Below are 19278 nucleotides of genomic sequence, written 5' to 3'. Positions count from 1 at the left end.
TGGCAAGGGGTGGCAGCTGCCACCTCTGGGACACAGTCTTGTGACCCCTTTGCCACCCCAGGAAAAAATCTCTAGATCCACTACTGCCTTTAAGTTCAGTGCTTCACAACCTGTACTGGATGGCGGGTTGGTTTTCTGTCTCAATGAATTTACCAACCACTGTTCTGCCAACGAGATTATATAGAGTATAGATTATGACTAGTTGATGACTTAATTGATTATGACTAATGACTATTGCATACTGTTCTCTCCTCTCACGTCTTTTCTCTCTCTGAATGTTGTCTTCTCCTTTCTCTTTTTCTGTGTTTGAATGGTGTCATGTGAGTCTCCCTTGTGTGCCCGTGCAATCGGTTCTCTCCCCAGGTCTCCGTGGTGATGGTGGTCGCCACTTGGATGCTGCCTGCCATTCTTCTCTTCACATACGTTTTTTTTTTAAAATGATGATGCTGGTCGCGCGGCTAGGGTCCCGGACTGTTCTGTTGGCATCTGGAGACTGTTTGGCATCCTGTGCATCATATTCTTCATAAATGTTATGTCCATTATAATTCTGTTATCCTCTTTCAATGTTGTACTGTGTAAATTGCGTGAACACAACATCTATTGCACGCTGTCCGTCTTGGGAGAGAGATCCCTCCTCTGTTGCGCTCTCCCTGAGGTTTCTTCCTATTTTTTCTCCCTGTTAAAGGTTTTTTTTTAGGGAGTTGTTCCTTATCTGACGAGTGGGTCTAAGGACAGGATGTTGTGTTGCTGTTAAGCCCACTGAGGCAAATTTGTAATTTGTGATATTGTGCTATACAAATAAAATTGAAATTTTAAATTGAGTTATATTGTGTCTTTGTAGATTTAGAGAAAGCATGCGACAGGGTGCCGAGAGAGGAGGTGTGGTATTGTATGAGGGAGTCGGGAGTTGCAGAGAAATATGTAGGAGTGGTGCAGGATATGTATGAGGGAAGTGTGACAATGGTGAGGTGTGTGGTTAGAATGACAGATGGGTTCAAGTTGGAGGTGGGATTACATCAAGGATCCGCTCTGAGCCCTTCCTTGTTTGCAATGGTGATGGACAGGTTGACAGACGAGATCAGGCAGGAGTCTCCGTGGACTATGATGTTCGCAGATGACATTGTGATCTGTAGCAAGAGTAGGGTACAGGTTGAGGAGAGCCTGGAGAGGTTGAGGAATGCACTGAAGAGAAAAGGAATGAAAGTCAGTAGGAGCAAGACGGAATACCTATGTGCAAACGAGAGGGAGGACAGCAGAATGGTGAGGATACAAGGAGTAGAGGTGACGAACGCATATGAGTTTAAATACTTGGGGTCAACTGTCCAAAGTAACAGGGAGTGCAGAAGAGAGGTGAAGAAGAGAGTGCAGGCAGGGTGGAGTGGGTGGAGAAGAGCGTTAGGAGTGCTTTGCGACAGAAGGATACCAGCAAGAGTTAAAGGGAAGGTTTACAAGATGGTTGTGAGACCAGCTATGTTATATAGTTTGGAGACAGTGGCACTGATGAAAAGACAGGAGGCGGAGCTGGAGGTGGCAGAGTGGAAGATGCTAAGATTTTCACTGGGAGTGACGAAGAAGGACAGGATTAGGAACGATTATATTAGAGGGACCGCTCAAGTTGGACGGTTTGGAGACAAAGCAAGAGAGACAAGATTGAGATGGTTTGGACGTGTGGAGGAGAGATGCTGGGTATAGGTGAAGGATGCTGAATATGGAGCTGCCAGGAAAGAGGAAGGCCAAAGGGGAGGTTTATGGATGTGATGAGAGAGGACATGCATGTGGCTGGTGTGACAGGAAGACGCAGAAGACAGGAAGAGATGGAAACGGATGATCTGCTGTGGCGACCCCTAACAGGAGCAGCCGAAAGTAGTAGTAGTAGCTAGCAGTAGCCAATTCACTAGAAACCAAAGTTAGATCTATAGCAGACACTCTTCCTTTTCTAAAATTGAGCCTAGTAACTTGCTCACTATTTAAACAAACGAATCCGTTTGATTCCATTAGCTCCTCTACTATCTGCCCATTGCAATCTGTCGTCTCCCCTCCTCATAACGTATTATGAGCATTAAAATTACCACAACACATTACCTCATTTCGTTGTTCAAGCATTTCTATTTCTTCTATCTTAAGTCTTTTACAGGGATTATATAGATTTATAACAACAAATTTCCTTTTATCCACCCAAAACTCTCATCATCATCCTTCGACCGCAGTCGAGCATAAAACCATGATTGTCGTTTGCTGATAGTAGACCCGAGGTCGCAACTCCTTCGGATCCCAGTTTCTGTCTGGGCTGGTCCCATAGCCTTTACCCCTCCCAGGGCGTCTACAAGGCAGTAGTTTGTTTTGTTATTTAACCCATAACTGGGGTAACCTTGACTCAATTACCAAGACATGTCCACGTTCAAGTGCGCCATAATAATTGGTCTGGGGTTACTTCCCAGGAGGTTTTCTGTCGGGCTTTGCCCTGCCCTTAGCCTTTGGCTAAATATCCTATCCCACAAGGCAGCAGGGGGCCGGTTACTTTCTACTGGCTATGGACCAATCGCCCTTGTAGTGATAACAATCTGAACCATGAGAAGGTGGGTTGACTTACCTCGAAGAAGCTTTCTGTTGCGCTAGACGTGTTTTTGACACACGCCACACCAGACCAAAAAAACTCTACAACTACTGGCTCTTGATCAAAAATGTGATTAATGAATAACCTACCATAAGACATTTCTTCTTTGATAAAGATTGCGGACCCCTCCCTGACCACCATCTCTGTCTTGACATATTGAATTGTACCGCCTAATATTAATGTCCAAGTGTGGTTTCAGCCATGTCTCTTGAATGCAAATAACATCTGGTTTCTCACTTAACTGTTGTATATATAATTTAAATTCCTGGCCATTCGCAACAAGGCTTGTAGCATTCCATTGTAGAATAAGGAGAACCGTTATACTAATCACCAAGCTGTGAGAAGCCATCATTGGCAGCTAGCATATCATGTAACATTTCTACAGTTAAATCGTTTACACCCAAATATTCATCTGCTGCTTCCACTATAGTCTTCAGCCTTGACATCTTTTTTGTCTGTTGCAAAGTAACATTTACAACCTTGCCAATAAAGGCCACAAAGTTGTGCTTATCCACAATCAACCTATCATCTTTTATTGCACACTTATGTGAGCTGTCATAGGACTCACCTTCTGCACCTGTGGTAGTTTGGAAAAAGCTCTTGTAAAGATTATGTTTGGAGGTAGCTGCAAATTTCCTGCCATGCTTTGCGATACTTGCTTCGCTACTTCAGCACATGACACTTTGTTTGCACTTTGTATATCTGGATTTCCTTTGCTCTTTTTTGTACCTCACCCTTGAAATGCTGCCCTGTGCTCTCCACCACAATTACAGCATTTTAGCTTGGCATCAGCTGGACAGCCACCATATTAATGTTCTCCAGCACATCTAACACATCTTGATTTTGCTTTACACTGATCTGCTACATGTCCCATTCTCTGACACTTAAAGCACCTCAATGGCTTGGGAACATATTCTCTGATAGGGAAACTCATGCACCCAATCACTAACTTCTGTGACATATTTCCCTCAAACTGAAGGAGAACTGAAACTGTCGACCAGTTCACCCTGGTATCTATACTTGGCACAAAAAGTAAGGAAATTTGTGTTTGGTAGATTATTTCTTTGTTGTAACAATATTTTTTGGCAATATGCTTTGCAATACTTGCTTCACTGCTTCAGCACATGACACTTTGTTTGAACTTTGTATATCTGGATTTCCTTTGCTCTTTTTTGTAACTCACCCTTGAAATGCGGCCCTGTGCTCTCCACCACAATTACAGCATTTTAGCTTGGCATCAGCTGCACATCCACCATGTTAATGTTCTCCAGCACATCTAAAACATCTTGATTTTGCTTTACTCTGATCTGCTACATGTCCCATTCTCTGACACTTAAAGCACCTCAATGGCTTGGGAACATATTCTCTGACAGGGAAACTCATGCACCCAATCATTACCTTCTGTGGCATCTTTCCCTCAAACTGAAGGAGAACTGAAACTGTTGACCAGTTCACCTTGGTATCTATACTTGGCACAAAAAGTAACGAAATTTGTGTTTGGTAGATTATTTCTTTGTTGTAACAATGTTTCTTGGCAATAAATCTTATACCATTGGAAAGCCTGTTTATTTCCCTTTTAAATGGTGCCACATTTGTAAGGAACATGCATTTGTGGGATGAGCAGCAGAGCTGAGTATGTAGGTTGCGCCCATGAAAAATTTGCCAAATCTTCTCTGCCAATGCCAAACAGCTTATTTTGCTGTTGCTATTGACTCTTGTTTTGAGCTTCTGGTACCCCAGGTGCTGACAATCAGGTGCCTGATATACGTTTTATTGTCAAGAAGCATTGTTACAACAAAGAAATAATCTACCAAACACAAATTTCTTTACTTTTCGTGCTATAGTTGGAAGACGCTTCACTACCCACACTTTCCCCCCTTTAATTTCTTTCCTGAGTTCTTCCAGGCTGGTATCTAAGGGAACTCCACTTATCACTCCACATATCTTCTTTTGTCCCGGGAACATGGCTTTTAATGTGGACTTCATTCAGCGTCTTCATCTTCAATATCGTATCGCGTTGAATGACATTAACAACACTCAACAACAATCTTCCTTTGTTCAAAAACTTTGCCTGCTTAATAGGCCCAATCTCATGTTGAATAGCTTTTGTGAGTTTCACTGGACGTAACTTGCCACTGGAATGATCTCCACATTCAATAATCACACTCCACTTCACTCTCATCTCCCGTCTTCGCGTTTTTTCCAGACAATTTTGTGTTTCCGACTGACTGTCACTGGACAACGAATTCTTCTTCCTAATTTTCTTCGACCTTCCTTCCGTCTATTCTCTTTGATCTTCTTCCGATTCGCAACGGCTAGGCATTGGTTCACCGTTTTCAAAGTATGCCGCTCCGGGACTCGTACACGCCATTCTTCAACCACCTGCTCCGAAGGGTTTTTATGCACTGACTTCGCCGAAAACGCAACAATTTTTTATTTTATTTTTAAATTTCTTTTATTGCACAAAGTGAACAGTACAAATTCATCACACTATATTAAAACATTCATACAGTACTGTTCCTTTCACACAATAATTCAATTATACAATATACAGTTATTGGATGAACAGCAGGATATATAGGACAAACACAAAACAATGTTTACGCGATCCGACTTCCCTTGTGTCGTGTCAGGCTGACCTTTAGATGCCTGAGCGTGTGCCTTATTGTGTTTTAACTGTAACAAATGCATTTACTGTCCATCAAATCACATCAGCTTTAAGTTTTTACCTTACATCAACTAAATTATTTATGTATTTATTGTATGAAATTATGGAATCAATTACGAATCATGAACATAGAGCATTTATGCAACAGCACTTACATCATGAATATGATATCGCTTTAGGCGTCCGTACTGTGACGTTCTTCAGTAGATGGCGGTAATGCGGCATTTCGGATGCCAACCGCCAATAAAAATCAACAAGAAGAAGAACCAAGATTAACTAGCAACACTTCCTTTACGGCAGACGAAATATGGCGGAAGGTGAGGGATCCTTAAACGAACTGGCGCACAGCAAGGTATGATTTTTCGATCAATACATCCGAGAGTATACATTGCATAAAACGATAAATCATTTTATGTAATATTACTATTTTGGTAGCTACGATACATCTCAATGTTGTCACGAAATACGTCATGTGTCTTTATGCATGCCCAATGTTTCTGTTAAACACGTCATATTTGTGAGGCTAGCAGTTGCCGCTTTTCTCCCGTAGTGGTTTGTTGGAAACCTTCCGGAATTGTGCACTGGAAAGGCAAGCAAAATTTCTTACCGGGAGAAAGCTAATAATATTTGGTGTTTTCCCATGTGGTGTAATGTTATGGAATAGGTTCAATAACCGTCTCAATGCCGAGAATAGGATGTTAGCGTCAGTCACACGTATGAAGCGTTTGTGCTTTAAATAAGTGTATGTGTTAGCATGATTGGCCCCTTAGAGGGAATGGGACTAATTTAATTGACATTCCTTGCAAAAGACTGATCGGACATAATTGTCAAAAACCGCTGTGACACATGTAAAACGCTCAGGCTAGCGGCCGGAAACGAAATTTTAATGCTGGCAGGAATACTGCAAAGCAGTCGTCGCCTCAGCCACAGACCGATGAGAGGTTGAGAATAAGAATCAGAATCATATTTATCGCCAAGTACAAGATCATACAAGGAATTTGTTGTGGCATATTGGTGTAAGAGGGAAAAATTAACAGTAAATAGTAAGTTAAAAACAATAATAAATACCCCCCCCCCACACACACACACATATGGTGCAGTCAACACCGGTTCAGCGTTGACCATGGGGCAGCCCCAGATGCCTGGTACTAGGTGGCAGGAGCCCTATTTACAAAAAGTTAAATGAGAATTTTAAGAAGTTATTTACAGAATAAGAGTTATTTACAGGGTAGTGCAGGTTTTATGCAAGGTGTCCATAAACGGAGAGCACAGTAGGGAAGATAACAGGGTGTGTGTGTGTGTGGGGGGGGTAATGTCAGGATCCGTGTATATCTGGGAGCTTGTTAAAAAGGTCTACTGCTGTAGGGAAGAAGCTGTTCTTGTGGCATGAGGTTCTGGTTTTTATAGACCTTAGCCTCTTGCCAGAGGGGAGTGTTTTTAAGAGACCATGGCCCGGGTGGGAAGCTTTGGCCATGCTCTTTCCTGCTCACCTTGGTGTCCTGGAGATGTACAGGTCATCGAGGGACGGCAGGTTGCAGCCAATCACCCCCTCAGCAGTAGGGATGGGTAGGGCTGTGCGACATGACGATATATATTGTGTGACGATAGGAAACGTCTATCGTTTCATATTAAGTTCTATAGTTTATTTCATTGTGTCGCAAATCACACTCTTTATGGCATTATTTTTCATCATTTGGATGACCCTTTACACTCTTTGCACAGCATGGGCGCAGGCAGGAAATTTGCATGAAGGCAATACAAACAAATATGGAGGACAGTGAACCTAACTCAGAACAGGGTAATTCCGAACAGAAGAACTCCGACCAGCCAGGACAAAACGAGGAGCTTGTACCTTAAAGAGGGGCTACTTCTATCATATGGATGTGGTTTGGGTATGAAAAGTCTGACAAGGACCAGACAACCGCACTTAGCAAGATATGCTGCACGCCAGTCCCCACAACAGACTCAAATGCCACTAGCCTCTTTTACCACCTACGCAAGAATCATGTCAAACAGTACAGAGAGAATCTACAGATGACAGCCTCAAAAGCATAGTTGAAATGGAATAAGGTAATAACAATAATGTCGAAATGTGCCCTTAAACAGGGGAAATAGTGAGGGGAGAGGAATGAAGAAACCAGCACAAATCTCTCGCTTTCACTCGTCTGTATTGAGTATTAATTACATATAGTACAACCAAATTTACACATTTTTCGGTATACACACTCCGTCTCAGGACCACAGTTTCCACAACTAAGTTATTCTTCTATGTTTTTCTAAATAATGTAAATTATATTTTTAACCAGTGTAGAAAATGGAGTAACTTATATGAAATACATTTACCTTTTTAACTTGTATATTTTAACTGACATATGAACTGACTTCTTATAGTGATGAAATAATGTTTTTAAGCACCTTACAGAAAGTCTCTCAGTGACTAGCTTAAATGCAAACAATGGCTGAACAACAGCTGGATGCTATAGCAATACAATAGCAGTAGCTAGCTTACACAGTGATTGAGTTACCCTGAAACTTAAAAAAAAAACATAAAGGTAATGAAATAAAAGTACAAAAGTTGCCTCTGGCTCTCACAGTGAAAAATTATCAACATGTGTCGCTAAGTTTATAGTGCTTTGTGTACAGTAATTACCTTAAACAGGGGAAATAGCGAGGGGAGAGGAATGAAGAAACTAGCACACATCTCTCGTCTTCACTCGTCTGTATTGAATGATGAAGAGGAGCGCCGATTCTCCCCACCAGAGCCCCGAATATGTAATTCAAAGTGTAATAAGAAATAAGCCTTTCCATGTGGTCATTTTATATAAAATATTTATTCACTGAATTTACAGAAAATGTGCTATATCGTGATATGTATCATCATGATATGAATGGCCTACATCATGATATGAGATTTTGGTCATATTGCATAGCCCTAGTGATGGGTATTGTTAAGATTTTAACGGTAGTACTACTCTTACCGATCGATCCGGTACTTTAATTATACTCTTATTAGTTCTTTTGTTATTTTTAAGAGAAAAAAACAAAACACATTAAGATTCGAATTAACATTGCTTTATTTTCTCATGTCTGGGCAGAGCATTATTATTATTTATTTTTTTGGGGGGGGGGAATCCCCCCCCTTTTTCTCCCCAATCGTATCCGGCCAATTACCCGATTCTTCCAAGCCATCCCGATCTCAGCTCCACCCGCTCTGCTGATCCGGTAGGGCTGCAGACTACCACATGCTTCCTCTGATACATGTGGAGTTGCAAGCCGCTTCTTTTCACCTGACAGTGAGGAGTTTCGCCAGGGGTGACGTAGCACATGGGAGGATCACCTCATTCCCCTCAGTTCCCCCTCCCCCCCGAACAGCCGTCCCGACCGACCAGAGGAGGTGCTAGTGCAGCAGCCAGGATACATACCCACATCCGGCTTCCCACCAGTGCACATGGCCGGAAGGGACGCTTGATTAGGCCGGCGATAACACGGGGATTCGAACTGGCGGTCCCCATGTTGGTAGGCAGCGGAATAGACCGCCACGCCACCCAGACGCCCTAGAGCATTACTTTAATCATTAACCCATGTTCGCTTGATTTACTTAAGTCCATGTGGGTTCTAGGCTGCTAGCATACACAGCAAACCTAAGGTGGATGGTGCAACGAGAGATGCACTACAAGCTATTTTTTATTTTATTTGAGTACTTTATTAATGCCCGTGGGGCTAGGCAGTTGAAGACTGTGCTTTTGTCCACCGGTATTTGATGCACTTTCGCTAGATGTTTTAAAAGATTGCTTGTTTCCACCCTTGCATGCAAAAAAAAAAGGACTTGTTGTACTTGTGGCATTTAGCATTGTCAGCATTGATTCTAGTGAAGTATAACCAGACTTTTGATCGTTTAGTTCCCTTTGTCATTATCACGAAGAGCAGGCTCTCTGTGTGCATGTGTACATGTGTGCGCGTGCATGTGCGCGTGCATGTATGTGCATGTGCGTGTGTGTGTGTGTGTGTATGAGAGAGAGAGGAGAGAGCTGGCCCTACCCCTTGGCTTGCGCATAGGACAGGCTCCGAGCGAGAGAGATCTGGATTGGGAATAGCAAAAATGCATCATAGACAGATGTCTTAATCATATTGCAAATTAGAAACAGAGCTGGTGAGATAAAAGGTGCAAGATAACATTTATGTAGTCAAAATAAATAGGAAGTTTAATTTTTGAAGATGCAGAGGACAGGCAGAGATGGAAACAGATGACTTGCTGTAGTGACCCCCTAACTGGAGCAGCTGAAAGTAGTAGTAGATTTCTTAATTTCTCCAATACCAATAGCATAACTGTTAAATGTCAGAGCTTATCAATACTGTGGTCTTTAATAATTTAGCACCGGTGCCTGTTTAATACTGGTGTAGCAGGCCAGATTAACCCCCCGCCAAACTATACCTGGGTATAGTCTGGCCTAGCCTAAAATATTCCCCGGGGTATAAAATAGCTCAGGCTGGTTCATACCCCAGGGTATATTTTGGGCTAGGCCAGACTATACCCCTGTAGTCCAGATTATACCCCCTCCCCCCGGGTTACAGAGGGCACTTTTCAAAACTCGTATGTGCAACTCAATGTTCTGAAATCATTTTGCTCTTGACATGCAGTAATTTCAGCAAGCATGGTGAGTAGACATCTCTCTTTCGATCTCTTGATCACTTATCGATCAAACTATGTTAATGCATACAAATGTCCTTAAGATTGGTAGATCAGGGTTAGAAAGGTTCCTAGTGAACATGTATGTGTTAAAAAGCAAGTTTTTGCTGTCATTTCTGATGTTTTTAAGCTAAAAATTTTCATTAGTTTAGCTAAAAGGGCTAAAAAAAGTTGCTAGTTAGCCAAAAGCTAATAGGCTAGGAAGGTGATAGAGATTTGAAAGTTTACATGTATGTAGTACACCTCCGCTTGATCATGCACATCAATACTCATGGAACTGCACCACTAGATGGCGCTACAGTGAATACTTGACTATAGATAGGAATGGCGATGTGACAATTTGTCCCAGTAACTGTTATACGTGTAATTAAATAATTACAATGATAAAATATGTTTTTGTAGGAATAACAATAGTTGATTAGTTAATTTATTAGTATGATTCACTAATATAGCCTTTTTATTTTATCATATATTTTATTTTATAGCCTCCATTTTATTCAAGATTCATCACAGTTCCAGATGGTTGGCAGTAGGTGTTGTATGATAGTTTATAAGGTTGTGTTATCAGCATGTGAAATAAAATCAAAATTGAATTCTTTATCCTTGATTATTTTGTGTATCTGAGTGTGGGGGGTATAATCTGGTTTAGAAGGGTATGACATAACCTCACCTAAATAATACCCTGGGTTATAAACTGGACTAGCCCAGAATATACCCGGGGTGTAAAACAGGCTAGTCCACTTTAACCCCGGGTATAGTCGGTTATCTTGTGCGAATGATACGCTGCAGTCTGCCCTTGTCCTTGGCAGTGGCAGCAGAATACCAGAAAGTGATGGAGGAGGTGAGTATGGGTTCAGTGATGGCAGTGTAAAAGTGCACCATCATTGGCTTTGGCAGGTTGAACTTTTTCAGCTGTTGCAGGAAGTACAACCTCTTCTGTGCCTTCTTGGTGAGAGAGCTGATGTTCAGCTCCCAGTTGAGGTCCTGGATGATGATGGTGCCCAGGAAGTGGGAGGATTCCACAGTGTCGACTGGGGAGCCACACATGGTGATGGGGGCGGTTGGGACTGGGTACTTTCTGAAGTCCACAACCATCTCACCTGTCTTTAGAGCGTTGAGCTGCAAGTTGTTTTGGCCACACCAGGACACCAGATGGTCACTCCCACCTGTAGGCGGACTCATCCTCACCAGAGATGAGCTCAATAATGGTGGTGTCATCAGACTTCAGGAGCTTGACTGACTGGTGACCACTGTGGTGACTGATTTACTGTGTTGTATGACCTCTATTTCTAAATGGAGTACTAACATGCTCACATGAAATGGCTACATATTTTTAGGGATGGGTACCGAGTACCGCTAATTTTTGGTACCGGTACCTAATTGGGTCAGTACCAGAGTACCTATAAGCTTCAGGACAAACGGTACTGCTATCGGTATTTACGTTGTTTTCTCTGCTTCTCTCCTTCTCCTCCTTTGGCGTTAATGGCGAATTGAAAGCCATTGCTTGTCATTTTCAACGTCTTCTAATGATGACGTTGCGTGGCCGACGTTCGGCAATGACTGCGTACGTGTGTGTCTTGACCTTGACCTGTGCGTATGTGTACAGACAATCGGTCATGGCCGAAAGGGTAAAACATTCGAAAGTGTGGGCTGGCATTACTAGACTGAACGAGAATGCAGCTAAATGCAACATATGCAAAACTGTAGTCACGAGCAAATAGGTAACACCAGCAAAATAATGAAACACTTGCAAATAAAACATGGTAAATCTAAAGCAGTGCAGCGTGTTTGACTGCTTTAGCAAAGCGGCTAACGTTAGGAACGTTACATCTTCAGTGCAGCTTCCCGGCTCCGACTCTGAAAATTCGGCCGCTCAGCCTCCTCAAGTCAAAGTAACACTCATCGTTATAAAAACACGTCTTTAGTTATTAACTGATGATGACACTGCATCGGTTTTAATTTCTAACTTTAAAACCTAACGTTGAATAATCCCACAGGAAACGCCAGGCAATTTGCAACTGCAGTTTCGCTGTCAGTGGATGTGGGTGTCTGCTCTTGGGTGTCTGAAACCCAAAGAGCAGCCCATTCTCCATTGCCAAGCGAGGGAAGATGACGCAGAAAAAAAACGGCAGAATGTCACAGGGCTGTAGCCAAATTCATTGTGAAAGATTTACTGCCCTTCACTATGGTGGAGTCTAGTTGGTTTAGGTACAGTAGGCAATAGCTACTAGCATGGCATTAATCGCTAACTGCTAGGTTAAGCAGTTAGCTTAAGTTTGACATTAGTGTGAGAACTGTAAGGTCACAGTGTTCCATATACACGTTAACTTTTACCCAAGGTCAGCTAAAACTAATTAAAATAAATATTCTGACATATTTAACATCTTAATTAGACTCTTGATGTAACTTGAAGTTGTTCAGTGATACTCAATGTTATACTACATTTTCGATCAGAGATAGCCATACAGAATACTGTTACTTCCCCCTCAGAGTGTACAGAACACCATTACCTTACGTTAACTAATTTTGTATTGGTTTTGCTTATTATTGTTAATATTTTCCTGAAGGGAGATGACCACAGCCCTTAACCCTGATTACCACCCCCCCTTCCAGAGGGACATTATCAGGCACCCTCATACCTACTTGGTATGAAGTTGAAAAGAAAAGTATAATTGATGAGCTTGCCAGTGTGTCAAAAATAGCTTTAACCAGTGATGGATGGACAAGTATCACACAGTATCACCATGTAACAGTCACACTCCACTATGTAAATGAAGGCCAGTTAAGACAGAAAGTCTTAACAATCCAAGCAGTGTATGAGTCTCAGAGTGGTCCAATTGTGGCAGAAGAGGTAGGAGAAGTCCTTGCAGAATTTGGTGTAAGAGAGAAGGTTGTAACCATAACGGTAGACAATGCTGCAAATATGGAAGTGGCCGTACGACAGCTCCAAACCAGAAAGCTTGGATGCTTTGCGCATACTCTCAACCTTGGCGCACAGAAGGTTTACACCATCCCAACCATCTCCAAGTGGTCAGCAATGATCAGGGACGCCATCGTCTGGATCAAAAGATCATCCATCGTGAAGAATGTGCTTGAGGAGAAGCAGCGTCTCCTGGGTAAGAAAGAAACTCAGTCTCATTGTTTCAGTATCATTCAGGAATTAGTTCTAAATATATTTAAATTGATTTCAATGGGCCATTATGTTTCAGGCTTGCCAAGCCATTCCGTTGTCCTGGACATGAGGACCTGCTGGAACTCTTTGTTCCTCATGGTCGAAAGATTTGTTGAACAATATCCAGCCATACAAGCTGCCTTCTTGGATGCACAAGCCAAACGGCTTATGTAGAGAGACAGGTAATCCACTGGGTTAGATTTCACAATTACACATAGAGAACTAGCAGATTAAATCTAGTAGATTTTGGTTAAGCAAACATATTGTATTATTGTAAAAAGTGTTCATGCCAGCATGATGAAAATTAATGTAATGATGAAAACAAATAATGTTAACATAATGTACAATATGTACATCATAATATTTTAATTCATCTCATCTCAGACTTGAAAAGGTCACAGACGATGACTTCAGGAAGGCTGAGGAGTTCATCAGTCTGATGTGCATTCTGTACACATCAACGCTGTGTGTGTGAAGCGACAGGCACGTTACATGTGGCCAGATTCTGCCTATCCTTCAAAAGCTGGAGGACCACTTCAGAATTAGGGAGGGAGATTTACAGTTTGTGGCCACCATTAAAGAAAAAGTCTGGTGTGACCTATCCAAACGTTACCAGGTGCAAAAACAAAAAAGACAACACATCATAATCACAATTCATATACAGCTGGCTGTTCCCTATAATAAGAGTGACAATGTAAGAGTGAAGTTTTTTTTTTCTTACGTACAGGACAATGATGTGATGGCATTCCTCGAGGAGGCCACTACCATGGATCCTAGATTCAAGTGAAAGGTGACAAAGAATTAAGTCTGGGAACTAGTGATGGAGGCAGCAGTGAGGGAAGTAAGTAATCATTAAAAAGTAATTTCTTTGAGAATATGTGCAATGCTTACTACAAGGTGTTTTTTCTTTAATTTTGAATGTAATAATGTACATAACATTAATGAGGTAATCTCCCTCTCCGCTGTCGGAGAAGGATGAGAAGGTGACGGCAGTAAGTTAGACATATTTGTGTGATACCTATGCTGTGTTCTAACAAGCAAGCAATAAAACTGACTACAATAACATGGTAAATTTTATATTTCAGCTTCCGAAACAAAGAGTTTCTGCACTAGAGGAACTCTTCGCAGAAGAAGACAGAGAGCTGAAGAGAGTCCTCATTCAACAGCAACAGACTACACTGACCCTCCATGAAAAGATGAAGAGTGAAGTGTCCGTCTACAGAGCCTTCCCTCCCATCCCCACCTCAGAAGACCCTGACCCCTGGTGGTGGGATAAGAAGGACACTTTACCTCTTCTCTCACAGCTCTCTACCACCTACCTCTGTGTTCAGGATTCCTCAACACTGTCTGAAAGAGTGTTTTCGACAGCTGGGGACACTCTCAGTAAGGAGAGATCTCGCCTGCTCCCTGAGAAAGTCAACATGTCGATTTTCTTAAACAAAAACTGTTAGGGTATTTTGGGGTGGGCCGAATAAGACAGGAGAGAGATGCCAGAATTCTCCATTACATTCTGTTCACGTTGTTCTTTACAAACATTGTTTGGGTTGTTCGGCTGTGGTCATCTCACCAGGAAGTTTCTTCCGCTTTAAAAAAAAATCTATTTCTATTAGCAGTAATAAAATAACTGTTGAAAAGCTAAACATCTTTTCATGTCATGTCTTTAATTTTTGCAACAAATTATAGCGAGTAGCATCAACAAGAGTATCGATAAGTGGTATCGTATCGGTATCGATAAAATCTCAACGATACCCATCACTACATATTTTTCCTTTCCATGCTATTGGCTCCTCCCTCAGCCTTGTATACGTGTGGAAGTATTTGTTGCTTACAAGCGCAGATAAATACATTTCATTAAAGCACATTGAAATATTTAATTTTTTAAACAAATTTACCAAAGAATGTCTTTCAGTCAGTGCCTGGGTATTCTATTTTATGTCCATCCTTCTATCCTCCCTGATAGAGAGCAAGTGCTAGGGCCCCTCAGAGCTCTTTTGGACATACCATCGCCCACGGTGGAGTTCCAACACCAGGGCCCCTCAGACCTCTTTTGAACATACCATCGCCCACGGTGGAGTTCCAACACCAGAGAGCCCATCTGGAGGGAGGAAGTCCAGGAGGTGGTTACTGCAGCCAGAGCCAGCTCTGCTCCCAGACCCAGTGGAGTACCCTATAAGGTGTACAAGCACTGTCAGAGCTCCTCAGTATCCTCTGGAAGATTCTGTGGGTGATTTGGCACAGGGGAACTGTAGCAGACCAGTGGAGGCAGGCATATGGAGTCTGGATACCAAAGGAAGAGAACTCAAACAAGTTGGAATAGTTCAGATCCATCTCGCTGCACAGTGTGGAGGGGAAGCTCTTCAATGTCCTATCAAGAAGGATGACAGACTTCTTCCGTAAGAATGCCTACATTGATACTTCAGTACAGAAAGATGGCATTCCTGGAGTTCCAGGGTGCCAAGAAAACACCGGAGTTGTCACCCAGCTGATCAGGGAGGCGCACGAAGGAAAGGGTGACCTAGTTGTGCTTAGGGCTGGGCGATATGGACCAACAATTATATCTCGGTATTTTTAGGGTAAATGACGAGACACGATATATATCTCGTATTTTCTACAAAGTGGGCTAAATGTTCAATTGTAAGTCAAAGCCACATGTGAGATGTCACAAGTACTTTTATTAAAACAGATCAAAATAAAATGCAAAGACAGTGTTTCTTCCCCTGTTTTAATATATACAGCTGCACAATATATCAATATGTAATGAAAAATTATCTAAAATAAATAGCCTATATTAAATAAAAATAGGCCTATATCTGAGAATGCAAACTGCGTTCCAAAACAGTCATTATGACCGTTTTGGATTTTCCAAGTTTAATAACTTTGTGGGGAAAAAAAAAAACAAACAAAAAAAAACACGATACAGACCTGTTGCTCCTTGAATTTGCCTGAAATTGCATATATTTGCATTTAAAATTAGTTTTAAATCAGTTGCACAAAAAAGGTTATGATAAGATCTATACCTAAAACAACCATGAGCGGTCAAAATGGCTGCTCGTTATTTATGCGTTATCGTGCATGTCATGTCACTATTTATGACATATTTTGGTCATATCATTTCCTCCGACAAATTCATTGCTCTATCCTAGAAAAAAAAACTGGCGTTCTCCAGTGCAGAGAAATAGTCTAAATTTGATTTTTGATTATTGCCAGCATGTCTGGTTACAGATGCCGTTTCAGATGCACCATGACTACCACTGACGCGTTGCAGTATTTACAGGCGTTTGACAGCGGCCATTTTAAATTGTTTGAAAAATAGTATTGAAAGTTCTTAAAATGTTAATTTTGGTGTCAGTGTTTTAACAGACATACCATGGTTTCCGCTAGGATTTTCTGAAACTGTGGGGGAAGGCTTCAGTGCCAGCCAGAGCCCCGGCGCGAAAAATTCTTCTGCATTAGGCTGCAATTTTGGGGAACATGAAATTTGAAATTATGACAACGTAAAAGTGAATGTTTTTATAAATAAGTGATTTATTTATCACAAACAAGCAACAATTATGCATAGGAAAAAAAAAAAAAATCCTAGTGGCAAAATTTGCAACCTGCCAACTGGGGACCGGGGTTTGCGCCCCGGTGTCGTCAGATCCGACTATGGCCGGACTCGATTAAGCAGCAATAATTGGCAACGCTGTCTTCGGGAGGGGATGGAGGTGGCTTGTGTTGGTCACATGAATGCAGTTCTGTGTGTGTCGGAAAAAGCATTGGTTCGGCCTGGATTTGCCTTGTCCCAAAAGTGGCGAGGCGTCTCCTTCGAGACTGCCGGCCAGAGAGATGCAGTTGGCGAACGCATGCAGTACGAGGGTGGGTGTTTGAACTAAAATAAGGATCGATTGGCCACTAAATTGGGAGAAAAAGGGAAAAATCAGAAATAAATGTATTTAAAAAAAATTGCAACCTGGCTGAGAACACTTAATTTTTTTCTTGGTTTTCTGAAGAAGAGCTCTAAGGCCCTGTCAGGCCCTGTCATATGGAAACTTGGCCAGAGGTGGCCCATTGATACTGAGCAGCATACATGCCGCCAGATGGTTCCCCTGCAGCCTGTTCCTCAGGTCTGTCTTCACCTACACATAAAAATAATTTAAAAAAAAACACAAGTGGGGTGTGGAAGATTGAGAGAAACCAAACAATCTCTGATTTACAGTTTACTATTAATCAAATGTCTTACCCTGTTCATAGTTCAGAAATCTCTCTCACAGTTCACACTGGAAATGGGCACTGTGAGGGCAATGGCTGCTAGCTGTCTCAAGCAAGGGTACAGCTGTCCCCATTCATCATTCTGGGATGCAAGTTTCATCATGATGTTGAGCTGGTCCTTATTCTGAAACACATTAAACAGTGGGACAACATTGATCTGTTTCCTCAATCATCTTTCTGTATAACTCCCCTATTAACTTTGACTTAAATTCACATTTTACCTGGAAGGCTGCAGTCAGCAGATGTTGCTTGTATGATGGCCATCCTTGCAGCAGTGCAGGATTTTCAGGCTTCTGTAGGGATTTTGTGGACAGGGTCCAGAGATGTCCTATGTTGACCACATCATCTTCCTTGGCTACCTGGGGTCCCAGCACATGAAAGGCTCCATGATGTCCAGGTGTTGGAACCTTCTGTCCAGGCTGTCTTGCAGGCAGGGTCTGAAATTAACTTTTTGGTTTACCGGCCAAGGGGGTTGGTAGATGAAAAAAATCTACTAGCCAAGCATATTTTTTACCGGCCAAAATAATCAGTAGCCTTTTTTGTGCCATACATACATTTTCAGTACATATCAATGAGAGAATAAGGTATTTTATTGAATAAAAGCTTTTAAAAATGTGACAAGAGCAGATCCGAGCAAAAATAGTTTTATGTAAAATGAGTCAATGGTTAAAAGATAAAATGTTACAAGTATGATTTCATGTTTTATTTGCAGTATTATTATAACTACTTGAGTGCGCCACATGCCCATCCCTAGTCCCAGACTACTTCTTACTCTACAGCAGCCACTCTCTTTGCACTGTCCATGAAGTCCGACCTTCTGCTCCTGACAGAGTCTTGGTGCCACAGATCAACCGCACTAGTTGGGTAATACTCCCTGATCCCGGGAGATGACGGCTGCACCGTCAGTAGATCCGAGAGTGTCTGAGTTGAGGTTGGACCGCCAGTCAGTTTTAACCTGTTTCATGGTGTTGAAGCTAGCACACAACTAATGTTAGTGCAAACTAGGTGTCACATACTAGTGCTAGCTGGCTAACGTTAGCTACAGCCAGCACTTTGTTTATGCTGTATAAGGATATTTTGAGATGACAACTAAATTCACTTTCTTGCACATCCATTCGAAGTCAGAGAGTGGTCTCGCCTTCTTGCCAATTGCATGCACGGTCCTAAACATGTTCTGCATTTTCATGCTAGTCTGCTCGGACATGGCTATTAGCGCCTTTATGGAGGATGTTGCGAGGAGAGGCTTCGATTGAGCCTGAGAGGCAATCATACAGGTAATGTGACATCTGGAGGTCTCATGTTCCTTGATGTTTTCTACCTTCATTATCTTCTTACTGATGACAAATGAATTGCTACGGTTTTTGGCATACTGGCGACAGACGGAGCAACTCATTATCACGGTCTGTGCATTATACTCCAGCTAGCCTCTCGCAGCTCCTTTATCGTCATACCTCCACTTTTCACTAAACTTTATTTTTTCGGTTTGGTGGTGATGGTGGCTTCTCCCTCCTCTTCGGGACATGATTGTCTTTTTGATGGTGGTTTTGCGTCTTCTAAATATCGCCACATAACTGGTGTTGCTTGCTAACGTTAGTTAAAAGAATAGAGTAGGCTGGTACCGAGTTTGACGGATGCTGCTGTCATTGTTCCTCGAGCGTGTGCGTAATGTTACCCACTAGTAGCGTCTAGCAACATTCTAATGCACTTTGATTGGTTAATTTCTGTTATTGTTGTTGCTGTTATTCTAATGCACTTTGGTTGGTTAATATCTGTTATTGTTGTTGTTATGTTATTGCTGTTGCTAAAGAGAGAGAGAGCGAGAGAGATGGGGGGGATTAAGTGGTTGGATTTCACTATTTTGTTACTCGCCATGTGGTGGGTAGGCTTCT

General features: G+C 42.0%; 1 protein-coding gene across 1 annotated transcript in view; it reads left to right on the top strand.

Moving 5' to 3' along the window:
* Positions 1 to 5582: 5582 nt before the first annotated feature.
* ubr1 (ubiquitin protein ligase E3 component n-recognin 1) overlaps positions 5583 to 19278 on the top strand; it is a 46260-nt gene continuing 32564 nt past the window's right edge. Inside the window, exon 1 of the mRNA XM_056295234.1 lies at positions 5583 to 5634. Within this exon, the coding sequence (XP_056151209.1) occupies positions 5590 to 5634 (45 nt within the window). The 5' untranslated portion in view covers positions 5583 to 5589. The remainder of the gene's footprint in view (positions 5635 to 19278) is intronic.

Source organism: Lampris incognitus, chromosome 16, assembly GCF_029633865.1.
Source record: "Lampris incognitus isolate fLamInc1 chromosome 16, fLamInc1.hap2, whole genome shotgun sequence".
In the NCBI taxonomy this organism is placed as follows: Eukaryota; Metazoa; Chordata; class Actinopteri; order Lampriformes; family Lampridae; genus Lampris; species Lampris incognitus.
This window is presented reverse-complemented; position numbering and strand designations above follow the sequence as displayed.